Genomic DNA, 22,322 nt, shown 5'->3' on the forward strand with positions numbered 1-22,322 from the left:
CAAGTGTTATTTACTTATTAATTATAGGTAGAAGTTGTAAAAATAGGAAACAACAGAAACCAAGTAGCCTATTAGAGCAGAAAAGGCCCTGACTGAAACTAGACCTGTGCTTTTTCTCCACCTCCTATGTATCTGTTTTGTATGCCCATTGGTAAGGGATCGGTCTGCTTGTTTGTACATGTAATGAAAGCCCCTTTTTAGTGACGTGTATGTGAAACCCTTTGGGAAGTGGGGTGTCACTGCTTTGCCATTACTGGACTGGAATTCACAATCTTTCTGTCTTAGGCTCCTAAGGAGCTAGGATTAAAAACATTATTTACAACTGTGTGTGGTGGCACATGCCTTAATCCCAGCATTTGGGAGGTAGAGGCAGCTGGATCCTGGTCTAAAAGTGAGTTCCAGGACAGCTAGAGCTACACAGAGGAAAAAACCCTGTTTTGAAAAATCAAAAATGGAAGAAAGAAAAGAAGGAAAGACCAAAAAAAAAGAGGAAAATTCTTCTCATGGCCAGACTCAAAATAGCTTCATATGGACCTAGCAAACACTAAACTTTCCTTTCTTTCTAATCTTTATTTATCTGTTTTTGACAGATGATGTCGGTGCACACAGATTGTATTGTGTCGGTGCAGATTTTAAGTACATTGATGGAAATAACCATTAGAAATGGTAAGGATAAGTGTCTGTAGTGTGTGCGTATCCATACTCTCTTTCATACTGCTTGATGTTAAAGTCGTGATTCTGTTTGCTTTGATTTTTGCTGGTACTAGGAATTAAACATGGCCTTAACAGATGACAACCCTTACTATTTAACACATGAAGATTGGAGAAACTGCTCAGTGGTTAAGAGCATTGACTGCTCTTGCAGAGGACTTGGGTTCAATTGCACATGGCAGGCAACTCAGCTGTCTGAAACTCTAGTTGCTGGGGATCCATGGCACCAGGCATTCATGTCCTAAATCTTAAAAAAATATATAACAGGAGTTTTTTTATAGGGTCAGTAGAAATAGTTGAAACTTATCTATGTGTTAAATTTCCCAATTAAAAAAAAAATATTATTATTTAGACTTAAGTGTTCTTATTGTTTGACATAGTGTCCTGTAGCTCAGGCTGTCCTCAAACTAACTTTGTAACCTTGGCTGGCCATGAATTCTTTTTTTTTTTTTTTTTCTTTTCTTTTTTTAATTTTTTAAAAGATTTATTTACTTATGTATATGAATACACTATAGCTGTTTTCAGACACACCAGAAGAAGGCATCGGATCCCATTACAGCGGGCCACCATGTGTTTGCTGGGAATTAAACTCAGGACCTCTGGAAGAGCAGTCAGAGCTGAGCCATCTTTCCAGCCCTGGCCCTGAACTCTTGATCCTCTTGCCTCACCCCTCCAAGTGCTGCTAGGATGACAAGGGTGCACCAGTGGGCTCAGTCTGAACCAACTGATGCTAATTGGCATTTGGATGAGCAGCAGTATTGTATTAATGTCTGCACATAGTGCATTAAGGCAGAGTGAAGCCATCAGTTCTAAGTCTTGAGTACTTTCTCGCCTTTGAAAGCCCTTTTACTAAAAGAAGCTCTATGGTTTAACCAGTCAGTTATTTGAGGGATGAAGATTTATAAAGGCTCTGGAGATGATAAAGTCTTCCAGTGTTGATGGTTTTTAGGATTTTAACCAGTATTGTGTCTGGTCATTTCAAAACATGTTACCTCCTTACTGTTCACACTTTATGATGGATCACTCGGATATCTTGTACTGTGTTCACAGTCTGAGAAGTTATACTTTTGATGATCCATAGCTTAACTATATTACAAAAGTAATCTGTTTCACAGATGGTGTCTTAGGATTTTACTGCTGTGAACAGACACCATGACCAAGGCAACTCTTATAAGGACATGTAATTGAGGCTGGCTTATACTGGTTCAGAGGTTCAGACCATTATCATCAAGGTGGGAGCATGGCAGTGTCCAGGTAGGCATGGTACAGGAAGGGCTGAGAGTTCTACATCTTCATCTGAAGGCCCCTGGGAGAAGACTGACACAGACGGTTAGGAGGAGGATCTTAAAGCCCATGCCCACAGTAACACATTCCTCCAACATGGCCACACCTACTCCAACAAGGCCTCACCTCCTAATAGTGTCACTCCCTAGGACAAGCATATTCAAACCACTTTAGATGGATTATCACTACTCAATGTGGTTTTGTGAATGAGTGATTTGAATTAAAATAATTTTTTGTGTTAACCAGATACTTTCAGTGACTCTCCAGTTTGGCCCTGGATCCCATCTTTGTCTGATATAGCAGCTGTATTCTTCAACATGGGCGTTGGTTTTGGATCTTTGTTTCCTCTGGAGACTCTTCAGCCCGACTTTAATGAAGAAAATCTAATGTAAGTTTTCTTCACATTGTAAATACCTAAAAGATCTTTTTGGGGTGTTGTTGTTGTTGTTGTTGTTGTTGTTGTTATTTTTTTTGAGTTAGTATCTTACTCTGTAGCCCTACATGGCCTGGAACTGTGTAGAACAGGTTGGCCTTGAATTAACAGAAATCCACCTGCCTCTGCTTCTGCCTCTGCCTCTCTGCAACCCTAGCCTCTATGCCTCTGCGCCTCTGTACCTCAGCCATGCTGAGATTAAAGGTGTATGCCACAAAACTGGGCTCAAAAAGATTTTTAATGGTTGCTATTCTTTCATTGTCATTATAATTTATTAAGTTCAGTATTCATTCAAAGCTAAAATCAGTCTTAAAATACTAATATCTGCCCTAATGTAAAAGTTACCATCATGTTTAAAGAGTAAATAGTATAAACAATCCTATAAAGGATTTTAAAGTCTTCTCATTGTTATTTAACATTGTTTTTGCTAGGCCAGTAAGATCACTCAACAGGTAATTGCCATGCAAGCCTGATAACCTTGCACTAGTCTATAACCTACAACTAGGAGAAGGAGATAACTTGACTCCCAAAAGATGTCCTCTGTCCTTGGGACATACATCCCAACCCAAACACTGTCCACCTACATACCCTACCACACCCTCAATACATTTAGTTTTTTAAAATCATATGTAGATATTTACTGGGCAAAGCAGTTAAGAAGAAGGAAGCCATAAAAATTGGAAAGAACTTGGTAAAAAATAACTTGATAAATGATCCAGTCTATGCATAAAGACCTAAGAATCGGCTGAGAGACTATAACAGAATTGAGGAAAAGAAGCCAGTAACCTTTATGTATCTGCTCAGCAACTAGTTAAAAGTATGCCACAGGGGGCTGGTGAGATGTCTCAGCGGGTAAGAGCACTGACTGCTCTTCCGAAGGTCCTGAGTTCAAATCCCAGCAACCACATGGTGGCTCACAACCACCTGTAAATGAGATCTGACGCCCTCTTCTGGTGTGTCTGAAGACAGCTACAAGTGTATTTATGTATAATAATAAATAAATCTAAAAAACCAAAAGTATGCCACAGAAAGGAACTTTCCTAGTGACAGGAGGGGGGAAAAAATCTAGAAATAAACTTAGCTAGAAATGCGTGTATATAAATTATTAAAGGCAAAAAGATGGTAAGCAGGAAGCCTCCTGTGCATTCCAACCTGGAACTCTAGCAAGGGCACTCAGATCTGGGGCAGTGTCAGCAGGACTGGGGGTGCAGGAAGGAGTTGGACCACACAGCTGATTTGAAATTCATAAAAATCTGAAATATGAGGAAAAACTAGCCTCAGCCGATTTCACCAGTGGTAAAGATCTAAAAGGAGTCCCAGATACACACCGGTGCTTAGTATACACCGATGGTGTAGGTTAGGAGAGAGTGTTCTCCGGGGCCTTCAGAGCACAGTAGCCATTTAGGGGAAATGGACTCATACTTGAAGTTGACAGATCATGGATTTCAGCATACACAGAGAAAATAAGTCATAGAAGAAACTGGCAGAATTGCTTTATTCTAGAAGAGAAGAAGATAGTTTTATGTGTAAAGTAAAACCCTCCATGAAAATAAAAGTGAATTTGATTACATTTTTTGAAGTCTTGATGGCAAAGATTATTTTAAGTAATGTCAAAACCTTCAAAATAAAGGGGAACAAAGTTACGGGGTGGGAGCACGAGAGAGCCAGAGCCTGGCTCGTCACAGACAAGGGCTAGATTCAGATAAGAATGAAAAAGATCAACAATTCACTACTAAAGGGCAAAAGAATGAACTGATTGCAGAAAAAGAAGCAAAAACAAATCTTAAATTACAAGCTCATAAAATATGCAAATTGTTATAACATGGTGTGTCTAAAATCCAGTTCATTTCTACAGTTTTCTTTTCACCAAAACTGGATCCCCTTGTTACTTAGGTGAACTTAATATCAAAAAATATGTTCAACAGCAAAACTTTAGACCTGCTCTAATAATTTAAATAGAAGAAACAGTGCCTTCCTCCCCTATCCAAAAATCTCCTTATATTATTAGAACGTTCTATTTGTGGTTTAAAACACTAGGGCTGCCGGGCGTGGTGGCGCACGCCTTTAATCCCAGCACTGGGATTAAAGGCGTGCGCCTTAAATCCCAGCACTGGGAGGCAGAGGCAGGTGGATTTCTGAGTTCGAGGCAAGCCTGGTCTACAAAGTGAGCTCCAGGACAGCCAGGGCTATACAGAGAAACCCTGTCTCGTAAAACCAAAAAAAAAAAAAATAAAAAAAATAAAACACTAGGGCTAGCTGTCCTGAACTTGAACAAATCCTGCCTTTGATTCCCGAGTATGGGATTTCAGGTATGTGCCGCTACACCCAGCGAGCTAAATACCTCTTTCCACCACTTCACCACCAACCTCCCTAGACAGGGTTTCACTCTCTGGGCCCTGGCTAGCCTGGAACTTGTTAAACGGACAGCTGGCCTTGAAGTCACAAGAGATTTGCTTGTCTCTGCTTCCCAAGTGCTGGGATCAAAGACATTCACCATCACCGTACCCAAGTAGCTAACCACTGAAAACTACCTCATCCTTCTCGGTAATCCAAGTAAAGGGCTGAAGTGATGTTTCAGCAGTTATGAGTTGGTACTCTCATAGAGGATCCAGGTTTGGTTCCCAGGACCCATGGTCATTGGCTGACAACTACCTGTAACTCCAGCTCAGAGGGAATCAGTGTATCGCATCCCTGTGACACAGGGATGCACTCATCCACACAGTAAACATAAACATTTAAAATATCAACTACATTGTTTTTTATGAACTCAATAGTGTGTAATAATTTTATATATTTGAATTTTTTTAATTGTTGTAGTAAGCATATACAATTGAATAATTGCATTAATACAAAAATGTGAATACTACTTAGCCATATAATTTGGAGGGGTTTCTGGAGATCTGGCTCTGTGGTTAAGAGCACTTGCTGCACTTCCTAGGTTTTGTGGCCAACACCCACATCAGGCTCTTTACAACTTCCTGTAACTCCAGCTCCACAGGACCCAATGCTCTCTATGGACTTTGGCCACCGCACCCACGTGTACACATAACTAAAAGTAAAATAACTCAAAATTACAATCTTATTTATTTAACTCTAGATGAGTAACTAGACAATGGTGCAGGGAAGATGGAAAGATGGAAGCAGGTAAATAAGTATTCAGTGTCTTGAAGAATAAACATGGTGTTCAGAGAGGACTTTCAATAGCTGGCACAGTGTTGACTGTGACTTCTAGATACACAGACTTAAAATTTGAGTCTTAAGAACATTCTACCATGAACAGTGGTGTCAAGGCCAGCCTGGTCTACAGAGCTAGCTCCAGGATAGCCAAGGCTAACCTCTTTGGGGGGGCGGGGCGGGTAGGGGAGAATCTGCCATTTTCAGTTTATTGTCTCTTAGCTATTCCTGTATATGCCTAGTATCAGTCTTAAGATCCTCTTTCCATGCATACCTGCCAAAAATCTTTTTTTTTCTAGCATTTTTCTCCAAAATTCTTCACTATTAGAAGAAATGTTAGAAGAAATATACAATTTTACTGATCTATTTTTACTTTTCCTATTTTTTCCCCTATTGAGACAGCAATCACTATGTTGCCTCAGGCTAGGTTCAAACTGAGGTATTCCATCTTAAATTTAAGAGCTGGGAAATACTAGGCCTCTGACCAATTTTTTATTTTGTCCTTTACTAAATTGATCTGTCTTTTAGTTTTTCACATCATCGCATTACAACTGGGAAGTTTTATATCATACTTGCTGTGTGTCAGACACAGCTGAGGGTTTGATCCAGTATCTCTCTTTAGTTAACTACAGTATGTATTCTTTTTTTGTTTTTCTTTTTTAAAGTGGACATGGTGCTTTATGTTTGAAACCCCAGCCTGTGAGAGGGTAAGGGAGGAGGATCTTCAACAAGCTTGGGCTGCGGGGTTCCAAGCCAGCCTGAGCTACACAATACAACTATCTCAGAAGCACACATGCACATCGCAGATAGAGGACAGGTGGCATGGTAGATGGGACAGCTGTTTGTTGAGTGCTATCTTCTGAGCGTGCTGTGGCTGTTGTAGCTGAAACTTAGCAGTGCTGCTTACCTGTGCAAGACTCAGGAGGGCCTGCCCCTCCTTGAAGAGTGGGAGGCAGTGCATGCCCTAGGAGACTCCTCTCCTTGTGTGGCCACTGGTAACAGCTTTGCCCGAGCAGCAAACCCCACTCAAACTCATGCATGTAGATCCATTAAAGGCGATACCTTTAAAGGGGCACAAACAAAAAGAAGAAGAAATTGCTTGCATTTGGGTGTGCAAGGGTATTCAAGGTACATTGCTAAGAACAGAACATGGTATGCCACTGATTGTCGTAAAGTGGATGCAGAGGGCGTTGTGAAAGGCTGAACACTCTATTCGGAGACCAGATATGTGAGTTTGCCACCTACACAGAGGCCTGGATAGGGTGTCTGCTGTCCTGGAGCTGGAGTTAGAGGTGGTTGTGAGCCACCTAGTAAGGTGCTGGGAAGCAAACCCTTCCAAGAACACTATGCACTTTTTTTAAAATTTATTTACTTATTTTGTTTATATGAGTACACTGTAGCTGTCTTCAGACACACCAAAAGAGGAGCATCAGATCCCGTTTACAGATGGTTATGAAGCACTATGTGGCTCCTGGGAATTGAACTCAGGACCTCTGGAATAGTCAGTGCTCTTAAAGGCTGAGCCATCTCTCCAAGCCCAGTATGCACTCTTAACCGTCAAGCCACCTCTCCAGTCCAACTTAAGACTTCAAGGTTGCATTACACATGGATAGTGGATGAAAACATTGGCCATTTGATGATCAATTTGATCTCTAGACCCTCTGGGTGGAACTTAATTTTTAAACCTCTAATCACAGGTGAACTTAATTTTTAAACCTCTAATCACAGGTTAAATAAATATGGTTGTCTTCATGAGTCACCTTATCTGCATGAAGGGAGTTTTCAGCTGTTAAGAGCACTGGCTGGGACCTGGTCACAAAGACCAAATACAGGTTCTCAAAGCACAGGGTTCTATGTTAGCATTTGCTTTTTATATGTAAAGTGCTCGTGGGGGAAGGACTGGTTAGTCCTTCCACAGTGTATATAGTAGCTATGGAAAGAGGAAGCAAGTGGCTCAAAAGAGCCCAGTTAGGAGGTCAAAACTTTTAATATGTTTTGATCTTTCTTTCTTTCTTTCTTTCTTTCTTTCTTTCTTTCTTTCTTTCAACATTCAAATGAATGTTGTTGAGTAGTGATGATGGCTGTTGGGAGTTTTTGTTTTTGTTTTTTATCAAAAATACGTTGTGTAAGTGAAATGCAGAGTCTACAGAGATGGCTCAGTGGTTAAGAAAGAACACATAATGCTCTTATAGAGCCTGAGTTTGGTTCCCTCTAGTATGTCATTTATCTTCAGGAGTTCCTATGCTACCTCTGGCCTCCATTGGCCTTGCACCTGTGTGTACAAACCCACACATACACAAATAACTAAAATAAAAAAGCCAAGTTCATGCATTTTCTTTTTTCACGAACTTTTAAATATCTGGATGCTTAAAATTAGTATGTGTGTGTACTCACATGTACGTGTATTCTTCATGTATACATATATGCATGTGCCTGTACCTACTCCTCTGTGCATGTACATGCAGGGGCTAGAACAGGAGATTGAGTGTATTCCTCTATGATTTCCTACCCTATTGCCTCGAGGAAGGGTCTCCTCACTGACCCAGAAGCTTATCCCTCAGCTCGGCTGGCTAGTGAGCTCTTGAGATATGCCTGTTTCCATCTCTCAGTGTTGGAATTTCGGATACTTATAGCATGTTATTTACATGGTTACTTATTTACATGGTTTTGGAGATTCGAACTCAGGTCCTCTGCCATAGCACTGAGCCGTTTCCTTAGCCTCTAAAATTGTTTCCCTATATCAGTTTGGTAGTTTATTTAGGTCACTCACAGGGCCTTATTACATTCACCCAGTTTCTGATACCAGAAGCATTAAGGACAATAACCATTTGAAATGACAAGTAAGCTAGGTACAGTGGCATGCATCTGTAATTCCAGCTTCTCAGGAGGCTGAGGCAGGGTGAGTGTCCATTCGGGGCTTGCTTGGGCAGCACAGTTAGACCCTGACTCAGAGTGCAGCTGTTGAGAGTGCCCTATGGTGAGGATGGTTTCTGTACTGCTTTCTCGTGGTTCTGAAACACATGCTTTGTCTTCTTCTCAATAGTTCTGAAACACAGAAAACCCTGGGGGGAAAGGAAAGTGAAGACTCACCTTATAGTCCAGTATTTTCAGCTCTTCCTGAAACCAACATTTTAAATGTGGTTAAGGTAGGAAAGACTTTGTATATACTTAGCAAAGAGCCAGAATCAGTTTTGTGGTTAATTGTTTAAAACTCCACTGATTTCTTACCAGGTGAAATGTCTTAGCAATTATCTTTCCATTATAAATACATTTTTTCTGTCTTTTATTTTTGTTTTAATAAAACAAAAGGGACGTTCAGGTCAGAATTTTATGGTTAAAGTTACAATATAATTTAATGACCAAGTAACTGCAGCCTGAAACATTTTAGTTGCTGACTCCAGTCAATAATCCTGAGAATGAAGAAGAGAACACCTATCCTTTCATTCTCTTATTTGTGTTACATTCTTGCCTTTTGTACCCATCTGATACTTGTTACCTGTGTCATCCTTTTTTTTTAAATCTTTTGTCAAGAATATAATCTAACTCTTGAGGTAATTTTTTCCTTTGTCCATTTCTGGCAGTTCCTAGGTCTGTGCACATCTATACATCCAGAAGGTTACCAAGATGGAGAATTAATGTTGCTGATTTTAATGCTGTTTAAAATGAGTTTGGAAAAAGAGCTTAAGCAGATTCCATTAGTAGACTTTCAGAGCCTCCTGATAAATCTCATGAAAAACATCAGAGATTGGAACACAAAGGTAATCTCTCTTAAAATTTAGGTGCTGCAGCCAAGGACGGGTACATACCTTAGATTCTAGCATTTAGGAATAAAGGCAGGAAGTTGAAGAGCTAATGGGGTCACCTTCAGCTGCAGTGGCTGCCGGACAGTCTGCAAAGCTCTGGGTGTTAGGGCTGTGTACAGCATCACAGTGGTTCGTGTGCATTCAGAGTTCAAGGAGTCTAAGCTCAGTTACGGCTGACAATGAGAGGAAGGCCCTGTGTGCTGGAACTGTTATTAAGTTAACTGATTTTTTTTCTAAAAGCAGCTGTTTTTGTTTTTCGAGACAGGGTTTCTCTGTGCAGTCGTGGCTGTCCTGGGACTCACTCTGTAGACCAGGCTGGCCATGAACTCACAGAGACCCACCTGCCTCTGCCTCCCAAGTGCTGGGATTAAAGGTGTGAGTCACCACGGCTTATCAAGTAAACTGTCATTGCAACATTTTATTGGGGATTTACTGTGTCTCAGCATTTACAGATTCTAGCAATCCAGTCAGTACCTTTGCCCTTGCTGGGCTGCCTTCTCATTCACTGTGGATGCCTTAACACTTCAGGTTGTAATGAAGTGTTGCAGATTAAGACAGATGACCAGGGCTGCAGTGACAGCCTCTGAGGCCTTGGAGGAAGGCCTTTCTGAAACAGCCTCAGAGCATAACCAACGTGATCATCATACATGCAGCCAGGATTGAGGTGGACTGCAGTAGCTATCTGAGCTCAGGCTGCGCAGGGATAATTTTATTTTATTTTTTTTTTTTTTTAAGATTTATTTATTGTATGTACACAAGTACACCAGAAGGGAGCGTCAAATCTGTTACAGATGGTTGTGAGCCACCATGTGGTTGCTGGGAATTGAACTCAGGACCTCTGGAAGAGCAGACAGTTCTCTTAACCACTGAGCCATCTCTCCAGCCCGGGATAATTTTATTAAGCCTTTATTGTAGGCACATTTTTTCAGACAAAACTTTTGGTTACACTGGAGCACAGAAAAGTATAATAAACTGTCACCAAGTTCCAGAAATTATCAAGAGATAATCCTCCTTGACTGATAATACCCAACACTTCCTTCCCGTACACATCAGCTTATCGGCAGGCTAGTGTTTAATACTATTAAGATAGAGAGCTAGAGGCATTGTTCATGGTTGTACACTTGCCTGACAAGTATAAGACTGGGCTTTGTCACCAGAAGAAAAGAAAAATACTGTAACAGAATCTAAGAGTGCAAGGATTTTCAAGTTGTGAATATATGTGGTCTTGTGTATATGTTATTATATACACTTGGGGAAACTGGGATTAGAATCTGTATTCTTTCAAGACTCACCACCAAGTCTAAATAAAGACAAGGTGTGGCAACATGAGAGTGATGTGATGTGCTAGTAGAATGTGTTACTATTTCACAGTACTTTACAAAAACCGGAATTTGTATTACCTTCACTGTAGTGGGTTCTAAATGACAAGTGTTTTTACATTCAGAAATCTTTTTTAGTGATTTTTGTTAAGGCAAGAAGTTATGTAGATCTGATTCTGAGCTGGTTCTTTTTCAGGTTCATGAACTCTGTCTGGGCATAAATGAACTCTCCAGTCATCCCCATAACCTTCTTTGGTTGGTACAGCTAGTCCCTAACTGGACATCTCGTGGAAGGTATTGAAAAGTGAGATAAACACCAAGCTGTTTTATAATGCTGACACTTGTTAAATGCTTTGGAGTTCTTATTTTGAAACAAGGTCTTGCTATCCTTGAGCCCAAGCTGTCCTCAAACTCAGCAGTCTTTCTGCCTCAGCCTTTCCTGAATGTTAAGTTTACCAGCCTAGGCCACCATGCCCACCTTGGGACTTTTGTTTCTATTCATCATTTCTTTGAATGTTCTTTTATTGAGGAGAAAAGTGTAGAAATCCTGATTGTGATGGTTTGTATATGCTCAGCCCAGGGAGTGGCACTATTAGGAGGTGTGGCCTTGTTGGTGGAGGTGTGGCCTTGTTAGAGTAGGTGTGTCTTTGTGGGTGTGGGCTTAAAGACCCTCATCTACTAGCAGCCTTCAGATAAAGAACTCTCAGCTCTGCCTACACCATGCCTGCCTGATACTGCCATGCCTTGATAATGAACTGAACCTCTGAACCTATAAGCCAGCCCCAATTAAATGTGGTCCATTATAAGACTTGGTCATGGTGTCTATTCACAGCAGTAGAACCCTAATAGAACAGAAGTTGGTACCAGGGACTGGGGTATTGCAGTGATAGGCCTGATCATGCTTTTGTTTGGAAGAATGTGGACTTTGGGACTTTGGATTTGGAAAGCAGTGGAATGCTTTAAGTGGGGTTTCGTGGGATATCCTAGTAGGAATAAGGAAGACGTTGTTTCTGAGAGTGGTTTGAACTGTGAAAGCCTGATTTAGAGGTTTCAGAGGAGAAGAATTTTAATATGTGGCTGAGAAACTGTTCTTGTGCCTGACGAATTCTTTGAAAAATATGGCTGCTTTTTGCCATTGTCCAAAGAATCTGCCTGAGGCTAAGGTGAAGATTAATTGCATTGACAAAGGAAGTCTCAGAAATTCCCATCATAGACTTTGTTCTCTGGTTAAGTCTCATAAAGAGCATTTTAAACAAGCATACATAGCAAGCTAAGAAAGGAAAGATATAAAATATATGGTTCAAGTATTAAAGGAGCACCAGGAAGTGAAATGGAGTTGAGCCTGTGTTCAAGGATATTACATTGAATTGAGGGAGTAGTGACTTTGGGGCAAAATCCTACCCAGCTAAATTTAGATCCATTCATGCAAATTTGAGTTCAAGACCAGCCTAGAACAAAGCAAATTCTAAGTGAAGAAAAACTTAAATCTAAGGCTTGGTGGACCACACCTTTAATCCCAGTGCTTAGAAGACAGTCCTGCAGATCTCTGAGTTCAAAGTCAGTCTACAAAGCAAGTTCCAGGACTGCAAAGTTAGGCAGTGGAAGAATTGGAAAACAGAAAATGATAATGTACTAGAACAAGGGAGCCATGTTCTAGCCCCAGCAAGCAGCAAAACATGGCAGCTTTAGCCAGATGGCTCTAGCTTTAGAGTCCAAAATAGAAGGAACTACTGGGACAATGGATGCTGGTTAGCTGGAGCTAAGAAATTTGTGGTGATTAAGAAGAGACCAGTGGACTGGAGAGATGGCTCAGCAGTTAAAAGCACTGACTGCTTTTTCAGAGGTCCTGAGTTCAATTCCCAGAACCACATGGTGGCTCACAACCATCTGTAATGGCATCTGATGCCCTCTTCTGGTGTGTCTGAGGACAGTGGGCAGTGTGCTCATATACATAAAATAAATAAATCTTTTTTAAAAAATAAAAAGAAGAGACCAGCATCACTGAGGTGAACTCTGGGAAGTGTTTTCTGAGCCATCATGCTCAGCCTTCTTTTCTACTTTTTTTTTTTTTTTTTTTTGAGACAAGTTCTTTGTAGCTCAGGCTAAGTCTGGACTCAGCATGTGGTAGTGAATGGTCTTGAACTCCTGATGTTCCTGCTGAACACTAAGATTGCAGGTGTGCACTACCATATCACTCAGTGCATGCTAGGTAGGCACTCTACCAACTGAACTTATCCCAGCCATAGGCAGTTCTAACTTTTTTTTTTTTTTAAGATTTATTTATTATTTTATGTAAGTACACTGTAGCTGTCTTCAGACACTCCAGAAGAGGGCACCGGGTCTCGTTATGGATGGTTGAGAGCCACCATGTGGTTGCTGGGATTTGAACTCAGGACCTCTGGAAGAACAGTCAGTGCTCTTAACTGCTGAGCCATCTCTCCAGCCCCCGGCAGTTCTAACTTTATGTGTGTGTTTTTTTTACATGAATATATTGTGGCTCTGTAACAGTTGTTTCTTCTACAGCCCTGAGAGAGAGACTGAGACTTCTTTGGGTACATTTGCTTGCCTGTCAAGCAGTATTGTTTAAACACATTATAAATGCTTTTTTCACTTTTAATTCCAGGCAGCTAAGGCAGTGCCTCAGTCTGGTGATGATTTCAAAGCTTTTGGATGAAAAGCATGAAGATATTCCTAATGCCAATAACCTTCAGGTAAAAATAGGTTTGTTTCTAATAAGTGGGAGAGTTAGATGTTAGGAAATATAAATTTATGAGTTCTAAGTCAGAATTTGGGAAATATATATTTATGATTTCTAAATCGGATGTCCTGATTAGCTGGGTATGGTAGCTCATGCCTTTAATCCTAGCACTCTGAAGGCAGAAGTAGCTGGACCTCCCAAGTTCGAGGGCAACCTGGTCTACACAATTCCAGGAAGCTAGTGCTACACAGAGAAACTGACTCAAACAAAACAAAAAAGTCCTTATTAAGTTCAACTTTCAAGCATGATACTGTTGATACACTCTTTAGCATGATACCTAATAAAAAAGATTCAGGGTTTTTTTGTTTTTTTTTTAAAGATTTATTTATTATATGTAAGTACACTGTAGCTGTCTTCAGACACTCCAGAAGAGGGCGCCAGATCTCTTTACAGATGGTTGTGAGCCACCATGTGGTTGCTGGGATTTGAACTCTGGACCTTCGGAAGAGCAGTCGGGTGCTCTTACCCACTGAGCCATTTCACCAGCCCTCAGGTTTTTTTTTAATCTGTAATGAAGATAGTATAACCTCTACCCCATAGGACAGTTACAGACCGATGAATTAAATAAACTATTGAGAAAATCATAATTACCATTAACAGTTACGACATTGAGAATTTATTCAGTTTTCCAAGACTAGCAGTGTGATGATAGGATTAGAAGTTTCAAAGCTATTAACCACATCTTATACCTATTTTAGTACAAGTGATCTTTATAGATCATAGAACTTAATGTGGTTTGCCTCCAATTCTTGTCAGTGTGTGTGTGTGTGTGTGTGTGTGTGTGTGTGTGTGTGTGTGTATATATATATATATATGAATATGCATATATAGGAACACCACTCTGAGTTCTGGTGACTTTGTAAACAGTGATAGCACTTACAGGGCTGCCTTTTGTTGGATCTGAAAAAAAATCACAAAACTTCATCTGGATGTGCCTGTATTGTTTGAATTGCAATTCACTATAAGGTAATAAGTTATGTCCTAGGAATAAATAAAAATGATACTCTACTCTGGGAGATGTAATTTAGTTGTATAAACCAACATGTAAGAATGTGCACAGGATGCTACTGGACAGAACTGACTCCCGCTCTATAGTCAAGTGGACATGGATTTGATTATAGATAGGTCAGCTCCATTCCTGAGCCATTAGGATAATTAAAAGCCCTCAATGCATTTAGCTATATTTATAGCCATCAAAGGGTCCAGGATAGATTTCTGCTGTTGGTCTTACTAATGTCTGTCTTGTCTATTACATTTTTCCTTTATATCTGTATAAAAGTGAACTGAATGAATAATTTCCCATCAGGCTTAGTGCTCAGTGTCAGCCATACGTGCCACTCACTAATAGCCCAGTCCGCCTTGAACTCTCAGTGATGCGTCCTACTTCAGCCTCAAGAGTTGGGATTGCAAGTGTAAGCCACCACATTGGATAGAGCTTCTTTTTTAGAATTCAGAGACCTCTGTTGTAATATCTTTTAATCTTGTCCTAAGCAGTTATCCTAAATTACTAAATGGTAACATAAAATACCTGAAGCATTTGAGGACTTTCGAGGAAACAGAAAAACAGGTAGCATAGAACTGGGGAATGCAGATGGGCACGCTGGAATAAGCTCAAGGAAGAGCACTGCAGTGCTCAGAATTCACCAGTCTCTCTTCTCTTGACAGATCTCAGTCCTGCATCGATATCTTGTGCAGATGAAGCCTTCTGATTTGTTGAAGAAGATGGTCTTGAAGAAAAGGGCCGAACAGCCAAATGAAACTATTGATGACGGCCTTCATTTAGAACTTGAAAAGCAGGTATCCAGAGCTAGAACTGAGAGAATAAATACACAGGGCAGTCAGTAGATCAAGTTTTATAGTTCATTGCTTTCTGGGAGGTTTTCAGAACAGAGAGTTGGGGTGGTGGAGGCTCGTTGTTAGTGATGTAATACACTCTCCTGTGGCCCAGCACTAAGCAGTTGTAAGGGAGTAAAAAGAAGCACTTAGTTTAGAAATGAGAAAGTCGGGTTTAAGTACACAGCTTTCCTTCCTCACAGACTAAGTGAAACCCTCTCTCTCCTGGGCTGCTCTGTAGTCTGTAGACTGGAATGGTGTTTACACTGGCCTTTTCATGTGTAGTAACTTTGTTCATCTCTCTAACAGGCATATTACCTGACCTACATCCTCCTTCATTTAATTGGGGAAGTTAGTTGTTCTCATTCTCTCTCTTCTGGACAACGGGTAGGTAATATTTAGTGTTGCTATAAATAGGTGTTTCCAGTTGTGAAATGAATGAGCATATGTGTGTAGGAAACAAACTTAAAAGTTGACTGGTTTTGCTCTAGAAATGAGAGTGTGCTCTGGAAGACGGGAAGTCATGGTGCCCTACAACTGTATCCTAGTGACAAGAATGACTTGACAACAGTTTTGTTGGAGTAGAGCTCCATGATCATAGCCTGGCAATAGTGTAATGATCCATAAGATACCAGGAGCACCAAACGGACTAGCTCCTATATGGTGTGTCCCCACTTTCTTCCTTTGAATCTCCTCCACTCACTTTTGTTTTCCTTTAGAAAAATTAAAATGCCTTTAAAAATGCTTATTTAGAAGGACCAGGGAGATGCTTGGTGGTGTAAGGTGCTTGCTGCCAGGATTGACAACCTGAGCTCAATCCCCAAGGCTGACGTGGTAGAAGGAGAAAGCCAACCCATGCATGTGTCTTGACTGCCACACACATTTTTTTTAAAGATTTATAAGCTGGGCGTGGTGGCTCGTGCCTTTAATCCCAGCACTTGGGAGGCAGAGGCAAGTGAATTTATGAGTTCGAGGACAGCCAGGGCTACACAGAGAAACCCTGTATCGGAAAAGAAAAAAAAAAAAACAAGAACAACAAAAAAAAAGATTTATGAATTTTATGTATATAAGTGCTCTATCTGCACATATACCTGCATGTGAGTGCTGGGATTGCAGACATTTGATTCTCTATTAATAAAAACCTATGTTTGCTGGCCAAACTGGCTTATACCTATAATCCAGAATTTTGAGGCTGAGAAAGGAGTAAATAGCATGAGTTTGTGCCTGGACTGTATAGTAAGTTCCAGGCTAGACTACAGAGCAGTAGTTCTCAACCTTCCTGACACATGACACTTTAATACAGTTCTTCATGCTGTGGTGACCCCAACTATAAAATTATTTTGTTGCTACTGAATCATAACCATAACTTTGCTACCGTTATTTGAATTGTAATGCAAATATCTGATATGCAGGATATCCCCAAGGGGTCTCAACCCATAGGTGGAGAAGTGGCTACTCTAGAGATATATCCTGTCTTCAGAAATAGAAACAAAACAAAACAAATTCCATAAAACCAGGTGTGGTTGGGTGTGGTTTGCTTATCTTTAATCCCAGCAGATACAGGCATATCTCATGAGTTTGAGCCCTGCCTGTTCTACATAACGAGTTCCAAGCTAGCCAAGGCTATATAGTGAGACTCTGTTTCTAAAATAATGCAGTTTAAAAGCATGAGACTGGCAAGGTGTTTTAGCAGGTAAACCTGAGTTTACTTCCCAGAATCCATGGAAAGGGAGGAGAGAAGCAGCTCTATAAAATACCACGGTATGTACACCCATGCACACACATATGTTCCTTCATGGACGTGTGCACACTTGAGTGCAGGTGCCCTTGAAGGCCTAAGACCCCCCAGATCTGTTGAAGCTATAATTAACAGATGATAAGATGCCTAATATGGATTCTAGAGCTAAAATCTACTGAACCATCTCTCCAAACCCAAGAAAGGCCAAGGCTGCTGGTTTTCTTTAAAGTAAGAGAAGAGAGCACTGGCACATGCCTGTGGATACACCATTCTCTGCAGTCACGAGGGCTGCAAAGTTACTATGAATTAAATTGTGTGTACACAAGTGCTAAAGCCCAAGTGGCAGTCAGTGCTCATTCCACCTTATGGGGGCTCAGGGTTTAAATTAACTAGCAACGAATTATAACTATTGTGTTCTTATGGAAGCCAACACCTTTCATAGGTGGGACTCCATCAAGTAAGTTTTAAGCAATTTCGGGTTTTCTTAAACTGCATTGTCTGTTGTTTTGTAAGACATCAGGATTGATTTCATCTGTTGTGTTTGTTTGTTTTGTATAGAAACACTTCGTGCTGCTTTGTGGGGCTTTGGAAAAGCATGTTAAGTGTGATATTAGGGAAGATGCAAGACTTTTCTACAGAACTAAAGTAAGTATATTGTTTATGGTGGGTGTGTAGGCATATCCAGGATCCATGACTTTTGGTCTAGGGACAGTTGTGAATGTCAATCCTTGTTTTCTTTATACCCGATTTAAAACACAGCCTAGTTGGCCTTAGAGCGTCCAGTTATTACATATGTGTACTGCTACAGCTGGCTTACACTGGTTATGGGGATTTGAGCTCCAGCCTCAGGCTTACATACTCAGTAAGCACTTTACCACTGAGTGCCCTGCCTCCTGTTTTTATGTGTTGTTGGTAATGCCAGCACTTGGGAGTCTAAAGCAGGAGAACCTGGGTCCTAGGTCTTCTTGTGCAACACAGTGAGGCCCTATAGGAAGAAAAGGAAATATAAGCAAGAGAAATACACAAGCTGTTCTTGTGAGGGTGTGTGTGTGTGTGTGTGTGTGTGTGTGTGTGTGTGTGTGTGTGTGAGCTTGTGGGTATAGCTTAATGGTGCTGTTCTTAAGGCTACTTAATTGGATACTCAGTTATATACTCATTTCAGAGAACATAAAAAGGACTTTTTAAGGTAAAGACAGTTTACAGGGTCTTTGTAGCCCTGCTGGCCTAGATTTTTTTGTTTAGAGCAGGTTATCTGAACTCAGAAATCCACCTACCTGCCACTGCCTTCCTAGTGTTTATCACAGGCATATACCACTATGCCTGGCTTTCCTCAAGCTTTTAGGGGTTAGTTTACATTTAGTTTGCATTCTTGTATTTCTTGGGTGGGGGTGGGTATGCACAAATTCCAGTATATGTGTATTGGTTGGGGTATAGAGGTCACATTTGGTCCTCTTGCCTCAGCCTCCAGTACCAGGAATGTTATTCACCACTCTGGGTTAAGACTTGGATAACAAGTCAGCTTCTGCCAAATGCTTTGCTAGCTATGGTGAAAGTACAAGTAAAAAGTAATCTCAGAGCAAATATATTTTTTCACTTTACTGTTTGTTCTGAAACTTCTGACACCCAAAGAGAAAATTTCTCTATCACTATTGGGACATTTTGTTCTTGTCATTATACAACGTAAAGCCCTTACACAGGGTAAGTTAAGTGCCTGCTGTACAATCATGAGCACTGAGCCTGGATCTCAGTACCCACGTAAACAGGAGTGGTAGCACGCAGCTGTAGCCCTGTGCTGGGGGAGGGAGGGGCAGAAACAAGTGGGGCCCCGTGCTCACCAGTCAGCATCTAGCCGGGCTGCGGGCTGCGAACAGTAAGTTCCTTGAGTGGTCCTGTCTCACAGCTGAGGTTAGGAAGAATGAGGACTCTCTGTCCTCAGAAGTATATTCTGCAGTGCGACTAGTTACTAGCCTGCACATGCACTACTTTTGGCGGTTGCTGGCAGATATCCTAGAAGGGACCACTAAGGTTTAGATTTCATTCGGGGGGGGGGGGGGTTGAGACAGGGTTTCTCTGTGTAGCCCTGGCTGTCCTGGAACTCATTCTGTAGACCAGGTGGCCTCGAACTCAGAAATTCGCCTGCCTCTGCCTCCTGAGTGCTGGGATTAAAGGCGTACGACACCACACCTGGCTCTTCCCCCACCCCTTACATTTAGTTTCCTATTTGGGAGATGAGTGTGTGAGCCACATTGCTCATCTAGGGCCATAGGATAACTCACAAGAGTGGGCTCGCTGTTTCCATGGTGTTGGTTCCAGAAGTGAACTCAGGCCACCATTCTTACACAGCAAGGGCTTCTAGCCACTGAGCCATTTCACTGACCTGGGCTTTGATTGTTAAAGCTGGCCCAGCAAGGCTGTCACCAGAGCCTCCTTCCAGAGTAGAACACTGGCCCTATAAACTGCTGCAGGACATGATCTGCTTGAAATAAATTAGTAGCTTTCTGCTTCCCCAGAACTTTTTTTTAAAAGATTTATTTATTTTTATTATATGTAAGTACACTGTAGCTAGCTGTCTTCAGACACTCCAGAAGAGGGTGTCAGGTCTCATTACGGATGGTTGTGAGCCACCATGTGGTTGCTGGGATTTGAACTTCGGACCTTCGGAAGAGCAGTCGGGTGCTCTTACCCACAGAGCCATCTCACCAGCCCCTCTCCAGAACTTCTGTAGACAGGTGGTGGTTGTCATTGAAACAGTTTTCTAAACTTTTCAGAGTGGGAAAAAATGGAAATTTTAACTTTGTTTGTTTTTGACATAGAGTGTCTCTGTGTAGCCCTGGCTATCTCAAGCACTCCTGTGTAGCCCTGGCTGGCCTCAAATTCAGAGATCCACTTGATTCTGCCTCCTGTGTCTTCCTGACTTATAGCCAGGAATGGTGGGTCACTTCTTTAATCTCAACACCTGGGAGACAGGTAACCAGATCTCAGTGAGTTCACGGCCAGCCTGGTCTACATGAACCAGTTTTAGGCCTCAGAGCTACATAATGAAAATATGTCTCTAAAAAATTTTCTGGCTTCTTTAAATATCTTATTCTAGGTGTGGTAGGGCAGCCTGCAATTCCAACCCCTGACAAGTGAAGGTAATGGAAGAAAGTCAGTCAACCACAGCTACACAGGCGAAAGTAGAAATTTCTTTGAAGGCAGAGTTGTGGTTCTCTGGGTCATATTTAGTAACAGGAAATCAGGCATGGTGGTACATTGCTGTAACCCCTGTACTCAAGACGCGGGGGCAAAAATTTGCTTTAAATTTAATGTTAATTGGTCTGGAGAGATGGCTCAGCAGTTAAGAGTACTAACTGTTCTTCCAGAGGTTCTGAGTTCTATTCCCAGCAAACACATGGTGGCTCACACCCATCTGTAATGGGATCCATTGCCCGCTTCTGGTGTGTGTACAGTGTACTCATATACACTAAATAATACTTTTTAAATGTAATGTTAACCAAGGCTACATAGAGCAATCCACCTCATAAAATAATTTTTTAAAAGGAAATTGAGGACTGGAGAGATGGCTTACTATTAAGAGAAGTGACTGACCTTCCAGGGGACCTGGATTCGATTTCTAACACTGATGTAGCAGCTCACAAGTATCTGTATGCGATAACTCCAGATCCAGGGCATCTGAGGCTCTCTTCTGGCCTCAGTGAGCAATGAACAGATGCAAATGGGGGTAAAACACCCATACCATACACATAAAATAAAAGAAAATTAAGGATGGGTGTGATGGCTCAAGTCTTTGATCCTAACACTCAGGAGGCAGGGGCAGGTGGATCTCTTGACTTTGAAGCCAGCCTTGTCTACATAGGGAGTTCCAGAATAGCCATGATTATATTAAGAGGCCCTGTCTCTAAAAGCAAATAAATTTAAGTCATAATCATTGTACATTTTAGATAATAAAAGATTATGGTAATAAAAGAAAATGTTATAATTTGAAAGCATCCCCAAAAGATGAAAAGATTAATAGCTGCTTTGTTGTTGTTGTTATTGTTGTTGTTGTTGTTGGGTACAGGCCTGTGATAGCTATGAGATTTCGGGGGGGGGGGGCGCGTGTATTTCATTCTGTTGTGACTGTTTAGTTTTGTTGAAGCAGGATCTCCCAGCATCTCAGACTGCCCTTAGACTTTGAGCAGTCTTCCTGAGTGCTAGGTGCACAGCGACCTCCATAGTAGTAGCTGTGAATGCTTTCTATCATGCTAAATTGATTTAAGTGAGGATACTTTGATCTGATTTCTCTTTCTCTTTTTGTTATTTTTAAGGTGAAAGACTTGGTTGCCAGGATACATGGAAAATGGCAGGAAATAATCCAGCACTGTCGGCCTACTCAGGTGTCACTTTGTTTAAGGTTTATTTATGAAAACTCCTGCATAATGTATATTTGTGTCTGAATTTTAGAGTTTGTTTCCTCTCTGTCCATTATTTTTAGAAATAGCTTGCCCCCATTTAAAGTGTCATAGTGAATCAGGAGCTCACAGGTACTTCTAACAGTTGTTCAGATAAGATGCACAGTGCATTCACCACACTCTTCTGCAGGTACCCCCACCCCCACCCCGCATTCCTCCACCATGTTCAGGCCTCTTTTTGCTCCTCTTAAGGTGCCTACCTGTTTTCTGTGGAAATTTTCCACTTGTAGATATTTCCTACACATGAATAAAGTATGTGGTCTTTTCATGATCAGCTTCTTGCACCTGACAATGATAAATCCATGTTGTAATATGTATATCCTTTCTATTGCTAAATGACATATGTATGACATTAATTTACCCACTTACAAAGTAAGCATGAATTGTTCTGCTTTCTAACCATTAAGAATAACATCTCCATGAACATTTATATTCAAGTTTTTGTGAGTATGTTTTCAAAGGAAAACATCTTGAGCATATTGTTTGGTAGAATCCTGTGTTTTACCGCATTTCAGTGGTCAGTGTTTGTGTGCTTACAGTGTGGTCTCTAACCGGGTATAGTAGCAGCACACAGTGTTACCTCTTCCTCCACTGCTAGCATCGGGAGTGTGCACCGCCTCCCCTGTGCATCTGAACTAAGGAGCAAACCCTGCGCATGCTAGGAAGATGAGCAGCTGAGCTTGAAGATCTCCTCAGGCTCCCTTTGTGCAGTGTGGGGCCTGTGGTTGGAGTTTTTTAAATATTTTAGTTTGTATGTATGGGTGTTTTATGTTCATGTTTGTCTATGTACCACTTCTATGCCCAGTAACCTTGGTGAT

The 22,322-nt window shown here is 41.2% G+C and overlaps 1 protein-coding gene across 5 annotated transcripts in view; it reads left to right on the forward strand.

The window, feature by feature from the left end:
* Positions 1-22,322, forward strand: part of Slf2 (SMC5-SMC6 complex localization factor 2) — a 52,189-nt gene that overhangs the window by 26,214 nt on the left and 3,653 nt on the right. For 4 of the 5 annotated variants that reach the window (XM_029472557.1, XM_021151686.2, XM_029472559.1 and 1 more), the window contains 10 exons: positions 591-666; positions 2,242-2,383; positions 8,646-8,748; positions 9,184-9,360; positions 10,921-11,018; positions 13,348-13,435; positions 15,148-15,279; positions 15,625-15,702; positions 17,612-17,698; positions 21,361-21,429. In XM_029472557.1, coding sequence (XP_029328417.1) covers positions 591-666; positions 2,242-2,383; positions 8,646-8,748; positions 9,184-9,360; positions 10,921-11,018; positions 13,348-13,435; positions 15,148-15,279; positions 15,625-15,702; positions 17,612-17,698; positions 21,361-21,429 — 1,050 coding nt within the window. Of the gene's footprint in view, positions 1-590; positions 667-2,241; positions 2,384-8,645; positions 8,749-9,183; positions 9,361-10,920; positions 11,029-13,347; positions 13,436-15,147; positions 15,280-15,624; positions 15,703-17,611; positions 17,699-21,360; positions 21,430-22,322 lie in introns of those variants that run through there. The other variant, XM_029472556.1, reaches the window with a different exon arrangement.

This window comes from Mus caroli, chromosome 19, assembly GCF_900094665.2.
Source record: "Mus caroli chromosome 19, CAROLI_EIJ_v1.1, whole genome shotgun sequence".
Classification (NCBI taxonomy): domain Eukaryota; kingdom Metazoa; phylum Chordata; class Mammalia; order Rodentia; family Muridae; genus Mus; species Mus caroli.